Genomic DNA, 16,422 nt, shown 5'->3' with positions numbered 1-16,422 from the left:
AATCTGACTTTATTTTTGTTTCGTCAGATGGCTACTCAGGTATCCCAACATCATGGGTAATAAACTAATATTTACTCAGCAACTACTAAATATAAAGACAATCTTAGGTCCCATGAGGAGTGCAGTTTAAATGAAACATTAAACATATAAATGTGTAGAGATCACTAATAATAAAAAAGTGTATGATTTACTGATTTCATTTTAGCTGCTTTTCAAAAGAATGTCTAAACACAAGAAGGAATAAAAGTTACCTCCAGCAGCTGTTATATATATTGTTTTCTGTATTCTTTATTTTCCTGAATTGTTTTCATTTCACCATGTCCTTGAGGAATTGGTTAGCAAGACTGTCCAAATCCACTGGATAGGGATCAAGTTTCTGTTTGTGAACTCTTTGCCTTACTTTTCTGCCAACTGGAAAGGAAAGGGAAAGGCTTAGAGTGTGAAACTATTTTTTTTTTCAATTTCCTCCATAAAGGCAGCTAATTTAACTCAAACCCCCTTATTTATAATATAAAAGCTCTATAGTTTTAGTATATGAAGAAAGCTTGATAAGCCCCTCAGTTACAATGAAATTTCTCATTATTCTAGTTTTTGTATTTGAAGATACAGTGAATTAATGAGGTTTTTATGATTCTAAAAGTTTATAGAGTACCAAGTATTTGGGTAAATAGTGTTTGTGTGGATCATCTCATTATTTTCTCATTTTAGAAGAAACTGAGATGCAGTTTCTAGTCCAAAGTCAGGTATTACGTGGTAGAGGAGGGATTTGAACTTGGGTTGAACTCTGCAGAGCCTATGCTCACAAGTATACTGCGCTTGCCCCTTCTGTTCAAAACAATGAACATAAAACGGCCAACTGTTAACCTCTGTGTGTCCTACATGTTCTTGTGAATTCCTGTCTTTTATAAGTGACTAGTTCAGTTCCCTATGTTTTTGCTCTATGTGGCAAGTTTTTTTATCCTTTAAGTATTTTTACGGTTTCCCCAAAGTCTTTGAAGCTTTCAAAAATCCATTGACTCTTCCTGTAGCTTCTTTTGTAGAATTTGTCATATCACATGTCAGTTTCAGTGACTCTGCTCCTGATAGTTACTGCCCTTAAACAAATGTGTAACTTCTCTGAGCTTTACTATTCTTATCCATAACATGGGATAACAGTAGTTACCTCTCAGGATGGTTGTGAGAAGGAATTGAAATGATGCCATTAAACCCTGTAAACGCAGCACAACTATAGCTGTTATTTTGTTTGAAAGCACATGAAAAATGTAAGAAGAAACTGACTCTACTACAAAGCATAGTTAAAATAAACCCTAACTTTTTACATTTATTTATTCCTAACTGGAGCAAAAACAGGTGCCTTCCAGTAATGAATGTTCACCTGCTGCCAGTTTTTTTTTGTTGTTGTGGACTTCTGATATTTGTTTGAGAATTGCTGAGTAGCAGTTTGTGTTATTTACATAACTTATTTATGTCAGCCGAGTTTTGAATTTATTTGTCAGAGGAAAAGTAATGCTCAAATATCCAGGTTTAGATACTTCAATTTGCAAAAGTTAAATGTCAAAGGCAGGAGAGTGATTTGCACACTTTTATGAAAAAGTCAGCTTTTCAAGTATGTGAATTCGGCTGGTTTATTCATGCATTAATTTATTCTTTCATTCAACACTTGTACCTATCTCCTGGGTGCCCAGCATTCTGCAGAGATGAATAAGCTGAGGACCCTGCCTGTTACCTAAAGATCCCTTTTAATGAAGCTACAACTTCTATGATTCCATGGGAAATTAAAATCGTTATTTTTATATAGGAGCTAATATGCTGCTTCTAGCGTTTTGCTTGAAACAGAATTAAAAGGACTATTTTTGTATCTGAGGGAGCTATCAAAGTAATGAGCACTGTAACATTCTTTTAACACTTATTCTGATGCCCTCTAAGACAGGAGGAGGAAGAGAAACTCAAAGAGTAGAATGAATATATCAGAATCTACAATGTACCTTTTGTTCTTTCTGCTTTTGGAAATTGCTATTTAGGTCACCAGTTATTTCTTTGTTGGCTAATTTAGGGACTTTTTTCTTTCCTACCTCGCAGTTTTATCCAGCCCATGGCAACATTCTCTTTTTTAAAAGAGTTCAGAAAAGTTTATTAAATGAAGAAATGAGAGGGAGAAAGACAGAGATAGAGAAAGTTAGAAAGACAACATCAGGGAGAGAGAGAGAGAGGAGAGAGGGGCAGGAGACATACATAATTTTTTCCTCCCTTCTGTGCGCCATGGTGTCAAGGCTCCTCCAGTCCAGCCAGCTTTTCTCTTTCTCCAGCCCTTGCCAGCCATTAACGTTGCTCCAGGTTTGGAATTTCACCCTCTACTTGGCTTTTAAATTTATATTTGTTCTTTCTCTTCCAGGTCATCCCTACTTTGTGATCACACCTGTCATGTTTATTCCAGTGACTCTCAAATATGAAATTCGTCCCTTCCTTTCATCTAAACTTCCATTTCCCACCTCTTTAAACTCAAAACAGACTTATTGTTGGGGTGCCCAGGTGGTGCAGATGGTTAAGCCTCCGACACTTGGTTTCAGCTCAGGTCTTGATCTCACGGTCGTGAGATCGAGCCTTCCCTCAGGCTCCACGCTGAGCGTGGAGTTTGCTTGAGATTCTCCTTCCTTCTCCCTCTGCCCCTCCCTCTTGTGCTCTCTCTCTCTCTCAAAATAATTAAATCTTTAAAACAAAACAACAAAACCCAAACATATTGTCATTTTACAAAAATTGAGAATGCTAAACATCGTGAAGAGGAAAATTAAACCATAATAAACTTTAAATGCATTGATTTTAGTATTCTCCACAATATACTGGCAATATCCGTATTTCTTGTAAATGCAGAGTAACCATTATTGGTGGTTCTTTAAAATGAAAAGAAAACAGGATTCCTTCAGACCATACTTTACCAAGACCTACTATCTGGGCTTACTGTTCTGCTCAGAATACATACCACTATTAACAAAGCTGATTTTTATTGTTTTTCTATTAGTAGAAAGTATGGGAATGGTATAGAGATGTTCCTTTATATCTTTGATTTAGCTCTTTTTTGTAGGAAAGAAAATGAAACCAAAAAATTCTAGTTATCTTTAACATAAACCTGCACTAAGATACTCAGATGAGCAATAAATCCAAATAACTTTCCTATTACAACAATAGCAGGGGTAACTACCACTCATTATGTCCATGTATGCTTTACGTTTAATCCTGCAAGCAGATATGGAGGAAACAAGTCACAAAGGAGTTAAATAACTACCCAAGATCACACAGGTGATATGTGGTAGAGTCAAGGTTTTTCTGATGAAGCAGCCTGGGAATTTAACTTTTCACTACAAAGCACGGCATGTATGATCCAGTTGTCACCAGCAGGTCAGCCCCAATGAGCGCAGGCATTTTATTTTGTTCATGGCTATAACTCAAGTGCCTATCCAGTGTGTAGAACAATGTAGATGCTCCAAAAATATTTGTACAGCTAATTCATTTGATTTCTATTTTTCCTTATTTCAGAATGGACTAACAGTAGATGTTTCAGTTAGCTATTGCTGAGTAACAAGTCACCCCCAAATTTAGTGGCTTAAACCGCAACTATTTATTTGTCTGTGATTCTCTCAGTTGGGCAGGGGCTGAGTGGGGATGACTCATCTGTGATCCACATTGCATCAGATGGGAACTTGGCTGAGACCAGACCAAGATGGGCTCCAGTTGTCTAGTGCCTCTTTCCACATAGACTTACTATTTAGTAATCTTATTCTGATGTGGTTTCTGGGTCCCCAAAAGCAAATGTAGAAAGTCCCAGCCTTCCTAAACTAGCACAGTGTCACTTCTGCCAAAGCAAAATGTAAGGCACAGTGTCACTTCTGCCAAAGCAAAATGTAAGGCTGGCCCAGATTCTGGGGGGAGGAATCAACTGGATTCCACCTGTAAGGGGACAAATGGCATGTGTCTACCAGGAGGGGAGGTATTATTGGTAGCTATCTTTGGAGACTACCAACCATAGGAGACAAATGAAAATTACTCAACTTTGAATTTGTGATGAAGTCTTATCACCTGCAATGCTTGATGACGGGAACTTAAATTTTTACAATGAAAAAAAAAATACCCCAGATTAAAATCCTGACATAATGGATGGTAAGGGCCGTACATAATGCCAAGGCTTTGCTTCCGTTTTTACAAGGTGCTTACCATGTTTGACATCTGTAGTCAATTTTTATTTTATTTTTCAGTTACTGAAAAACTATTATAAGTGGAGAGCAGAATGTCCAGAAATAAGTGCAGATCTGTGCCCTAGAAGTATTCTGGGACTTCTGAAGGCTGGTTACCTCGGAGTCCTGAGAGCCAGAGATCCCACTGGCAGCAAAGTTCTTATTTACAGAATCGGTAAGTCATATACAGCACTGCTTTTCTTTTTCTTTCTTTTTCTTGGCTGCCATATTGAAAGCTTTATGAGTCCATATTTAAGAATTTTGCTTTTCAGGCTTTAACTTAGGTTTAATTTAGATTGTAATGTCCCTCAAATATAATAAAACTGGCAACTGTGAGAAAATTAGAAACCAACAAAAAGCTTGCTTCCGTTCTTCCACACAGTCAGCTGTATAAAATAAGAGAGAAAGAAAGCAGAGTAGAGAAATATGGGGGTAAAGGTGAAAAAGATCAAGGTAAAGTGTTTAGAAAATGCTTAGTAGGAAATCCAAATAAGAATTCTGAACGGTAATAACACAAGCTCCATGAGAGCATGGATTTTGTCTGTTCTATTCACTGTATCCTAACACTGAAACCAGGACTTAGTATATGGTAGGTATGTATTAAATATTTCTGGAGTGAGTGAATGGCTAGTTGGATAACACCCGAGGCTGAGGAGCCAGGGACTCATTCTCTGGGGCGGGGGAAGGTCCAGTGGGAAAGCGGCATCCCTGAGTAGCGTTGAAGATACTGTATTCCACATACCCCTCTTGTCATAGCTTCCCCTTTTCACCGTTAGGCCTTCCTAGTATTCCTGTAGTGTGACTGTCCCTTCCTTAGACCTGTGTGTGATTAAAAATGGCATGTAATGAAGAAGGACTCACACTGCTCCCAGCATCCTCTCGTGGCCTCTTTATAGATTTGCTTTTTCTACCTGATTATAGATAAGATACCTGCTTGTAACTCAACTGTTTATGATCTTGTAAGAAGGCACTGCATGTAATTCTTTAGGGTATCAGAAGACCGAGGAGAATGATTCCGGGTGTTTGCTCCTGCTTATGTGTCAGATACAATTGGGTCAGTCGTGAAGTCACTGTCCATAAAACAGATGTCACAATGTCTGCCCTGTCCTTTTGTTGCCCCACCAGTGTTATAGGATGATGAATGTAGTTCCCCAAGTTCTTTAGAGGTAGAGTTGCCAGAGTGACGATATTATCTATGTTTTATGTAGCAAGTAACCATAGAGTGTATGAAAATATGGGATGTCCAGTTTGAATTTGAATTTCAGATAAACAGGATATAATTTTTTAGTATCAGTATGCTCCATACATACTAAAAAATTATTTGTTTTTTATCTGAAATTCAGCTTTAACAGGGTGTCTTATATTTTATCTGGCAATGCTACTCAAAGGTCCCAGGAACATAAAACTGAAACCTTCAGGGGGCTCTTTCTGCAAGTGTCCTGGCTCTGTACTGCCTGGCTGAAGTTTTTTCAAATTTGTGCATAAATTACCTGGGGCAAGTTAAGAAGTAAAAATGACATCTTCATAGTGAAAAAACTAATGTGCTACTTTGATCATAAATACCTTAACACTGGGGGCATCTGGATGGCTCAGTCAGTGGAACGTGTGACTCTTGATCTCGGGGTTGTGAGTTTGAGCCCCACGTTGGGTATAGAGATTATTTAAAAATAAAAGCTTTATGAATAAATAAATAAATACATACATACATACCTTAACACTGCATCAATTGTCTTCTATTGCTTAGTGAGAGGGTTCCTTATGGTACATTAACATTTAAGTATACTGTTTTTAAAATCAAGAAAACATGTTGGTTGGGGCGGTCCCTGGGTGGCTCAGTCGGTTAAGCATTTGCCTTCAGCTCAGGTCATGATCCCAGGGTCCTGGGATCAGGCCCCATATCCAGCTCCTTGCTCGGCAGGGAGCCTGCTTCTCCCTCTCCCTCTGCCTGCTGCTCCCCCTGCTTGTGCGCTCTCTCTCTGTCAAATAAATAAAATCTTAAAAAAAACAAAAACAGAAAACACGTAAGTTAGTGATGGTCAGAACAGAAGGGCATGCAGCAAATTTCCTGTGTGTTATGTAGAATAAGATCTTATTCTAGGGTGCAAAGGGAAAACTCAGAAGAGGTTTAGGAGTAAAAGGAAAGGATAGGATAAAGATTTATAAATTTCCTAAATGTAATTGAATTAATGGGAGAAACTAAAAAAGGAAATCTGTGGTAGAGGTTTTCGGTAGAACATTAGCATAACCACCTTTCCCTAGGTACCATCTCTGCAGTGAAAATGCACAGAACCTTTTTTCTCCAGTCCATCAGGGCAACACAAGGTGAAACTCAGTTTTTGCCACTATTAGCCTACCAGCCAGATATAATTTTATGCCTTTTGAAACTATTATACTGTCGCAGCAAAAATAAAATTTAACAGTGAGTATTAAGTTTTGACTATGGCTTAGTTCTTAGGGTTAAAGTTCTACAGCACATTGCCCAGGTTGGAACTGCAGCTCTGCTATGTTCTAGCTACGTGGGCAGCTATGTACCCGTAATCCCATTTTCTCTGTCAAACAGGCATAGTAAAAACCTATCTTACGGGGTTCCTGTGAGCATTAAATCCTGTAATACACATGAAATATAATTAGAACATTACTTGATATATAATAAGCACTCAATAAATATTAAATAGATGCTGGAAAAGGAATGAAGAAGTTAAGTCATATTTTCCTTTTGCCTTAAAGGAGCTTAGAGTCTAGACCAGCGCTATCCAATAGAATTTTCTATGATGATGAAATTGTTCTACAGTAGCCACTAGTCACATGTGGCTATTGAGCACTTGAAATGTGGCTTTTGCAACTAAGAAATTGAATTTTTAATTTCATTTAATGTTAATTAGTTTAAATTTAAATAGCCACACATGGCTAATGGCTACCCCATTGGACAGCACAGGTCTAGACAACTATGTTGGTGAGCTTGGAAATTTAGGCCAGTAACTATTTTCTTGACTGCAGACTTTCAATCATTCTGCTTGTATTTTTCACCATTTTAGCTTTTCTGCCAATGTCTGAAGTAGTATAGTATATTTGAGCTGGGTTATCCATGAATTGATTACTCAAATTCTTACCAGGCAGCTGAGTCTCTTAAAAAGCAAAGGGCAATCCCATTATGCCTTTCTGGGAATACTTCTGATTGTCTCTTTTCTATCTTCGATTTTTTCCTTGCTAGAAGACACTCCCTATCAACATTTAAATCTATTAAGGGTCAGCCATCCAAAACAAAACAAAAACTCCTTCTCAATCCCACAAGATCCTCCAGCCTCCACCCCAGCCATCTCCCTACCCCTCATTCTCAGCCAAACATCTCAAATTAGTGATGTTCACCATCCATATTTTCACAATTTTTCACAATTCCTCTCAATCCACCCTGGCCTGGTTTCACTTTCACCTCTGTGCTGAAATGACCTTAACAAATCATCAGTGACCTTCTTTTCACCAAATCTAGTGGACATGTTTAGTTCTGTTTTACTTGATCTCTCAACACAGCAAACCACTTCCTCTTTCTTGAGATACCCTCTTCCCTTGGCTTTTCTAATGCTACATTCTCCTGATGTTTTCCTGACTTAAACTGGCCGCTCCTTCTGAGTCTCCTTTGCTGGCACCACCTGTTCTACCACCTTTTCAATTCTGAAATTCTTTAGGGCACTTCCTCTTCTTATGCTACTTTCTTTGTAGACCTAAGATAATCCCTGTTGCAGGCTGTCATGCAAGTACAAACAACTCTCAGATTTCTGTCTTCACCCCACCATCTCCTGTCCCCAGGGATCTGTAGGAGCAGCTCCCTATTCCAACTGTCTCCAGTTGGATGTCTCTCATTCACCATTTTTACGTGTCCAAAACTACTTACGATTTTTTCCTCCCAAAACATTTCTCTTTCACTGTTTCCTCTCTCAATAAATGGTACCACCATTCTACCCAGTTGCCCAAGCCAGAAACTTTGGTATTTTGAAACTTTACCATTACTTAATCATGAATCTTTTCTTTCCCCTTTCTCATTTGTCTCCTTAGGCACTCCTTGGAACCTTCAGTATGAAGACTTGCATTTTTTCCAGCTTTGGAACATTTTTCTCTACTGTTATTCCTCTTTCCCCTCTTCCCTATTCTCTGCATTATTTCCTTCCAGAACTCTAATTAGTTGGATGTCAAAACTCTGGATCTAGCTGCATGTCTCTAGCTGCATGAGTCTTTTGATGCATACATATCAATTGTTGGCTCTTTTCAGAGAATTCCTCAGCTTCGTATTCCAAACCATTATGCACTCATTGGCTGTGTCTTTTCTGCTATTTGTCCCATCAACTGAGATTTACTTGAATTATCATCTTTTTATTTCCAAGATCTCAACTGATTCTTTTAAATAATAACCTGTTCTTATAATAATAGCCTACATTACCCTTTTATTCCCTCACTGAAACTATCTTGCTTCTTTTTAATGTCTCTTGCTTTATTAACTGTTTCCTTAGGTTTTAATGTCTTTGTCTATTGAGTGTGGTTCCCCTCTTCTTTGTGTGTATTTTTAAAAATGTTATAATACTTAGTGAATGTGTATCTTCTTTTAAGATCACCTGTTTGCCTGTCCATTACTGTCATTTCTGCTTGCCCTGGCCTGCCCAGGGATGGTGGGGGAGGGGAGAGGACAGGAATGTCAGTAATGTTTTGTTGTTTCCCCTGGGTGTAGGCAGCTACCAGAGTGCTTCCCTGGCTCTTTTCCAAAGCCCACACTTACTGTTCTGGCCTGTGCAGACATGACAGCTATGTGCTGTTGCCACCGAGGGGTGTCTGATACATCAGCCTGCCAGTCTGCTCTTCATCCATTTCCCTTAGCAACCTCTTCGGTTACTATAGGGACCTTAGTTACTCTTTATAATCCTTTATCATCCAAAAGCCCTTGCTTTTCCCATTTCCAACACCTCCGAGCTGGGAGCATACCTGGGGACATTTTCCTCTTTAGCCACAACCCTCTCCTGAATGTTTTGGGCTATAGCTTCATCTGGCAATCAAATCCAGCCTGCATTCATTCTCTTCTCCCCCATGCCCTTATCTGTTCTTCCCTAGGGATTTGAGGATAGAGGAAATAGCAGGAACATGTTTTTGGACTACCAAATTGATCCATTATTCAATTCACGCTCTTTGTACATGTTTTTATTTCTACTGACATTTTAAATCTCAAAAGAATTAGTTTCCCTTTGTAAATCTTCCTGAATCCTTACACTATGCTGAGATATGCTATTTTTAAAATTTTTTTTAGCACAATGGGACCCCAAAGTTTTCACAGCTTATGATGTTTTTCGCGTAAGTCTAATCACATCCGAGCTTATTGTACAGGAGGTAGAAACGCAACGGAATGGTATCAAGGCTATCTTTGATCTAGAAGGCTGGCAGTTTTCTCATGCTTTTCAAATCACCCCATCCGTAGCCAAGAAGATTGCTGCTGTTCTTACAGTAAGTGTATATTTTAACTCTTTGGGATACTAATTCCAAATAATAGATTTCAATTTAGTTATATGTTCAACAAAGCAAGAGGATAATACATTTATTAGAAAATAAATAATTTTAAAATGACACATAGAATTCAATAATGCTAAGAGGAAATAAAGTGCTATTAATTCATAAAAGAAAGAATGTTGCAAGAAACTGAAAATAGGTTCAAAATTAGTAACTACAGAATTTATACATTTAAATAATAGCGTGGTAACTTTCTCTTTCTGTTATTAATATTTTCTTCCTAAATTAAAAAATTGACTCAAAACAATATTTATAGCAATGGTACAATAAAATGTTACATTCTTGGTAGGTATAAATTGATACAATCCCTTCAGAAATTAAAAGGTTTTTAAGATGGCCATCATCTTTGATCCAGTAATTCTACTTTCGGGGACCTAGCCAATGAATAATCTGAAATACAGTAAAGACTTCATATATAATAACAATAGTAGCTTATTATGTGCCAAGTACTTTGCTAAATGTCTCAAGTGCATTACCCTTTAATGACCAAACAAGCCTATAGCTATTATTTTTCCCATTTTACAGATTAATTAACTATGTCAGAGGGGTGACATAGCAATGCCCAAGCACACACATTTTGTCAACAGTGAAGCAAGAATTCCAGTTCAGGTCATCTGAATGTAGGAGTTGTGTTTATAACCACCATTGCCTCCGATAAATAAAGATAGTTACTATAGCATCAATTTTTATAGATGAGAATTAGAAACAGTTTATTTTTCCAGAAATAGGAAAATTATGGTATATCCATTTGATAGATTATCGCAACAATATTAAAACTCATGATATGTGTAAAAATTGTATTATGTCAATGAAACAAAACAGGGTGCAAATTATTTAGACAGCATATTGGCAATTATGTTTAAAATAAAATTATTCATAGAAAGAACCTGGAAGGAAAAGCTCCAAATTGATAACACATCTGTAAAAGGTATGCATAGGGGAAAAAAAAAAGAATTTTGCATGAAAGAAATTTGGCGGGAGAAATCTGTATGTGAGCACATTTTGTGTAGGAAAACTATTGATGAAGTGTTTTTTTTTAATTCTTAATGTTTTAAGCTTTCTAAATAAACCTGTATTACTTTGATGTGAAAGACCTATACCTGTGCCAGAAGTTTAAAAGTGTGTGTTTACTATTTCTTCAGCTTCTATGAGATTTTAATTTTTTTCTCAAAATAAAAATTAGGGGAACATGGTTAAATATAAACATCCAAATGACTCACTGGTTCGTTGAAAGAACATTTATATGTGGTTGGAAAAGATATTTTCTGTGCTTACTTACAAAAGATGCAGGTCTTTCTTAAAATACTTTGCCTAAGCTATAAGGTGAAACCTTTTTCAGAGATCTTTCCTTAATCTAGTGACGGTGAACTGCAGAGCAGGATATTGTGTTGATGGAATAAATAATTCTGAAAATAAAATCCCACTTTAGGTACTGCACTAAGTAAAGCAAGTGTTCAGAGAAGGGACTGGTCAATAGGAATATATATTGATTTATGCTTTGTTATTAATAATTTTTTTCTTTATTTTCAAAAGGATTCCTTTCCATTAAAAGTTCGTGGTATCCATTTGATAAATGAGCCAATAATTTTCCATGCTGTCTTTTCCATGATTAAACCATTCCTGACTGAAAAAATTAAGGAACGGGTAAGTAAAACATATTCAAGTCACTATTCTTCTGTACCAAATGTTCCAATCCTTTTTATTTAAGGATTGCATTATTACCTCCCCTCCCCACAATTAGCCCAATGTTTTAAGTATTTGTCTAACAAAGCATTTTTATAAATTAAAATTCCTTTTTAATTTGGAAAATCAAGTTAGGCTGTGGGGGGAACAGCCTCTCATTCATTGAAGTGGGAGTGCAAAATGGTATATTCCCTATAGAGGGCAGTGTGATAATAGTTATCAAAATCACAGCCTTTGCACTTTTGGGATTTTATCCCACAGATATACCAGCACATAAACAAAATTACAGATACAAAAGGATTCATTGCAGCAAAAGATTGGAAACCACCAAGTGTTCATCATTAGGGAACTGGTTAAATAAACAGCTGTATCAACACAATGGAATACAGTAAGACTTTCATGATGTAAAGTGAAATAAAAAAATGAAGAATAGTTTTTATAGTATACTACCTTTTGTATAAAAAGGGGAGAAATCAGAATCTCTAGTTGTATTTACATTAAAAGGATACAAGAAAGCAACCTAACTATATGTAATAGAGTAGAGGTGTGGATGGGGTGGATGAGGTTTGAGTAGGGACCAAGGCATCTCATTGTATATCTTTTATCTTGTTTTGATTTCTAGCCATATGAATGTATTATCTGTGCAAATAAAAAATAAATGTATTTAAATTAGACATGCATAACTGAAAACCACAATACCCAAGGTATGTGACTTAATGTCATGTTAATTAAAGCAAAGAGATTTGATGGGTTTCTTTGTTTTTGTTTTTACCTATCTTGTGGAGCCTTATCTCAGGTGAATATCTAATATCTCTTAGGATTTTTCAAGTATTAAAAATAAAATTTGAATTCCCAAGAATGGCAACCACTCTTCTACATTAATCTATAAAGGATAATTTGTAGAGATTATCCAGTAGGAATTTCTATCTGTCTTCAAGAAGAACTACACCTATGAAGATGGCCACTTTTCATTTTAGCATTTTTAAAAAAGTCAATTTTGCGGGGCTCACTTTTGTCTCTCTTCAGTGTAGCTTGATAATATCTGACACGTTTTGTTTAACTCTGAAAGATCTAAAAATAAGTATTTCTATTTTGGGTTATATTCTGGACAAATAAAAACAAAAACAATGAACCGAACCTAATGAATAGGAGAATATGAGCAAAAAAGAAAGAAAAATAAAAAAATTGAGAAGGTAGGTGAAGCATTTCAGTGAAAGGTAATTGACATGAAATAGACTTGCCAAAGTAAGGGAGATGGGGACCCAATCAAGCCATTCTCCTCCCTTTCAACATTTTGGCAATACCTTGTGAGTGTTTTTATTTGCCCCCTTCTGAGGAAATAGTGGAATTATTTTCAATTAGCTGATGGTATTTTAAACATTTCAGAAGAAATCAAGAATCGGGACTCTGAGGTTCCCAACTCCAGGAAACTTGTTTCATTCATTTTTCAATTCTCCTATCCTAGCATACAGTAGCTGTTTTTATTTTTTTATTTTTTAAAGGTTTTATTTATTTATTTGAGAGAGAGCACATGAGAGGGGGGAGGGTCAGAGGGAGAAGCAGACTCCCTGCCGAGCAGGGAGCCCGATGCGGGACTCGATCCAGGGACTCCAGGATCATGACCTGAGCCGAAGGCAATCGCTTAACCGACTGAGCCACCCAGGCGCCCCCGTAGCTGTTTTTAAATGATCATTGAATGTATAGATGAACTAGCAGATGGAAAAAGGGTACTTATTTATTTTTAGCAAGATGTGCTTTTAATTGAAGGCTCTAAGTCTTTATTTTAACTTCATGGCATTATATGATCACTTTTTATAGTTTAAAATATTTGAAAATTTAAGGTTCTCAACCATCATAATTATCTCAATTCTGTCCTAGCCAAGAGTATCCATCAACTGTACCACATAAATTACTCCCCATATACATAGCGGTGTGTGCAGATATATGCTTCTAATTCATATGAACTAATACCAGGAAGTATATTTTTATCATCTCTAGAACAGTCTCAGGATGTTAGATATTTTGCTAAGAATCACCTGCACATTAGGGAATAGACCATATAAAATAATTTTATTTAGAGTTTTAAAAATCTATTTTTGAAAGAGGACAGAATATCTTTCTATAAATCTTATATAGTTATACAAATACAAATACATATAAAAAACAATAAGGTGGTTAGACTCATAAGCAGCACAATAGAAATTTAAGTATAATTCTTACATAAGCAGAGAAATAAAGGGCACAGTATCTATACATGCTCTCCTCTCTTGAAAGTCATTAAAATGCCTTGTTCTATGGTGTTGATTTTACATTAGAAATATATCTAATCTACTGAGAGACTGAGGGCATATCTTCTGAAACATTTTGGCTATTTCAGATTCACATGCACGGGAACAATTACAAACAAAGCTTACTTCAGCATTTCCCACACATTCTTCCTCTGGAATATGGTGGTACAGAATTCTCCATGGAGGACATTTGTCAGGAGTGGACAAATTTTATAATGAAGTCTGAAAATTACCTCAGCAGCATTTCACAGATCAGTCAATGAGAAGAAGTTACTTAATGTCAATGACTTCCTAATTATAAATACATGAGTGAGATCCTGCCTGGTTATATGAATGAAAGAAAAAAAATCCTTTAAGCTAATTAACATTTTTCTGATTGATCTTTTAAAATGTAAAACTCTTCTGACATGAGCAACATGGATATTTGGGAAACTTCTTGACTTTTTAAATGCATTTTCTGTATCTTTCAAGTAGTTAAATGTTAGTATACCTTAAAAGCATAGAAAGGATTCCTGATTTTTATACTTGAAAGTATCTCCTAAAGTAGCTGTTTCTGAAAAGTTTCATTTTCCACAAGTTATCTGACTACATTGGTTTAGTAATAAATGTATAAATGGTCCACTGAAAAGAAGAATTAGCACAAATCAACTGATGATGAAAATTATTAACTCCCATCTTGGGTGGATGTCAGATTAGATTATAATTCAGATTAAAATCTGAATACAGTTTTACAGAGTTATTCTGTGGACCAGCAAGATAGTTCATCTCAGGAAAGTTCTATTTCAGTATATTTACACAACAGAAACTTTTGATTGAGGAGTCTGTACACCATAAACTATTGTATGTAGCATCTAGACCTCTTTATGAAATTACTCATGTTGATACAATTGATAATCAAAAATAATTTAGGAAATATTTCAGGTATAGCTGATGGTTTCTTAATATTATTTCTGCATTTTCAAATAAATCTAGAATGTAATTTTGACTTCAGTTTTTGGTTATTCTTATCATGACTACATAGAGAATTAGAAATGGAATACTATTTAATTGTCATACATGGACTCTATTTTTAATTGAACAATAACACAACTACACAAAAGAAAGGAAATGTTTACATTTTAAAAATCACTGTCAGTTACACCTGGAACTTTTCACATTATGTATGAAATAATTTTACTTTTACTATATATCAGAATATTCTAGCCAAATTCTAATTCACATTTACTTTAAAAAACCAGTAGTTAAAGTGTGCTGTTTGTATTATAGTTTATGTCAAAGAATATTTCATTTATTGACACAATGTCAGTATAGCTTTCAATTTATGACAATTTGATAGTGTTTCATGATTTTTTTTATTTTATTTTAAGCTTGAAAATAAAAAAACACAGGGTGTAAAATTTGTTAAACATTTGTTTGGCTTACTTGGGTTTCAACATTAATCATACAATAGTATCTTTGTGAAAGGATATATGAAGGGTGTTTTTCTTTATAAGAAAATTATTCTAATCAGGTGAGCTGATACTTGTGATTCTCTGTACGTATGTCTATGAAAAAATTGAGAGCACTTGTGAATGTTCTTTAGAGAACATACTTAATTTTGACTTGGCATTGGGAAGCTAACTTTACATTATAATTTTTATTAAAAAATTAGATCATGCCTGTTTTCTAAAAAAAAAATTATAAAGTCTTCCTTACAAAATCATATAATTCACAAAATTGTATAATTAGAAATAACAGCAGAATAAACTCATTGAAAAAGAATAAACAATAACAAGAACAAAAAGCTCTGGTTTACCCAACTTTTATTCCTCTGTAAAGGAGGTTTATATCAGAGTTCTACTTAATTTGCTTTTGGGTACTTAAAACACTTTCTTATGACACTGTGAAGCACACGAATAAAGGGTAATATTTAAAGATGTCTCTTAAATGTGATTTACTGGTGATGTCATTAGCAGTAAATAGAATTAAAATACGTCAATCAACAGAAGTACATTTCATGATGGGACTTTGACATTTTTTTTAAATATCACTGAAGAACATTAAAAGAACAATGTGAAATGAGCAGGCAATTTTACAAGGTGGTAAGATAAATAACTATCTAATTGTCTCTATTACTTTACTGTAATTGCACCAGAAGTGCCGTTTATTTATAAGGTTAACACTAACATGTGCTCAGTATGTTATTGAACTGCACAATAATTTATTTGCTTTAATATTGTTCAAAAGAAAATAAAGATCTTTCACATAAACAATAGCTGTTTCTTTTTCATTTTTAAATACAATACAAATATTAGGTGATTGTTCTCAAAAATTGCTTTTCTTTACAGATAAGTTTAAGAAAAACTAACCACATCTGGTTGTCCATTACACAAATGCTAGTTTTTCCTCTGTAAGTTTTCATTACAGGCTGCTTTTCCAGGCTGCTGAGTTCAACACTATCTTCCTCTAGTGTCTTTTGCTGTGCTTAAAGGGACCACAAACTAATATCATGAAATTAAGCCATGCAGATTTAATAAGCTAAAACTTCTAAGCGAAAAAAGAGTGTGCTACTTAATCAGATAATTTAATTTTGAAACGATCTGCTGTTAGGCTAGATTGTGATTTTATATTTATATTATATATTTTTAATATATATATATATTTTTAAAGATTTTATTTATTTATTTGAGACAGAGAGAATG

The 16,422-nt window shown here is 35.3% G+C and overlaps 1 protein-coding gene across 7 annotated transcripts in view; it reads left to right on the top strand.

Annotated features, from left to right (window-relative positions):
- TTPA (alpha tocopherol transfer protein) overlaps positions 1-16,422 on the top strand; it is a 32,044-nt gene that overhangs the window by 2,519 nt on the left and 13,103 nt on the right. For 4 of the 7 annotated variants that reach the window (XR_014144201.1, XR_014144200.1, XR_014144202.1 and 1 more), the window contains exons 2-4: positions 4,248-4,401; positions 9,514-9,707; positions 11,304-11,414. Coding sequence is in view for 4 of the 7 variants with exons in the window: in XM_081816053.1 (XP_081672179.1) it covers positions 4,248-4,401; positions 9,514-9,707; positions 11,304-11,414 (459 nt within the window). In the remaining 3 variants the exon portion in view is untranslated. Of the gene's footprint in view, positions 1-4,247; positions 4,402-9,513; positions 9,708-11,303; positions 11,415-11,714; positions 15,994-16,422 lie in introns of those variants that run through there. The other 3 variants (XM_081816052.1, XM_006734244.3, XM_081816054.1) reach the window with 3 other exon arrangements.

Source organism: Leptonychotes weddellii, chromosome 4, assembly GCF_054177405.1.
Source record: "Leptonychotes weddellii isolate Sample4059 chromosome 4, ASM5417740v2, whole genome shotgun sequence".
Taxonomy (NCBI): Eukaryota; Metazoa; Chordata; class Mammalia; order Carnivora; family Phocidae; genus Leptonychotes; species Leptonychotes weddellii.
This window is presented reverse-complemented; position numbering and strand designations above follow the sequence as displayed.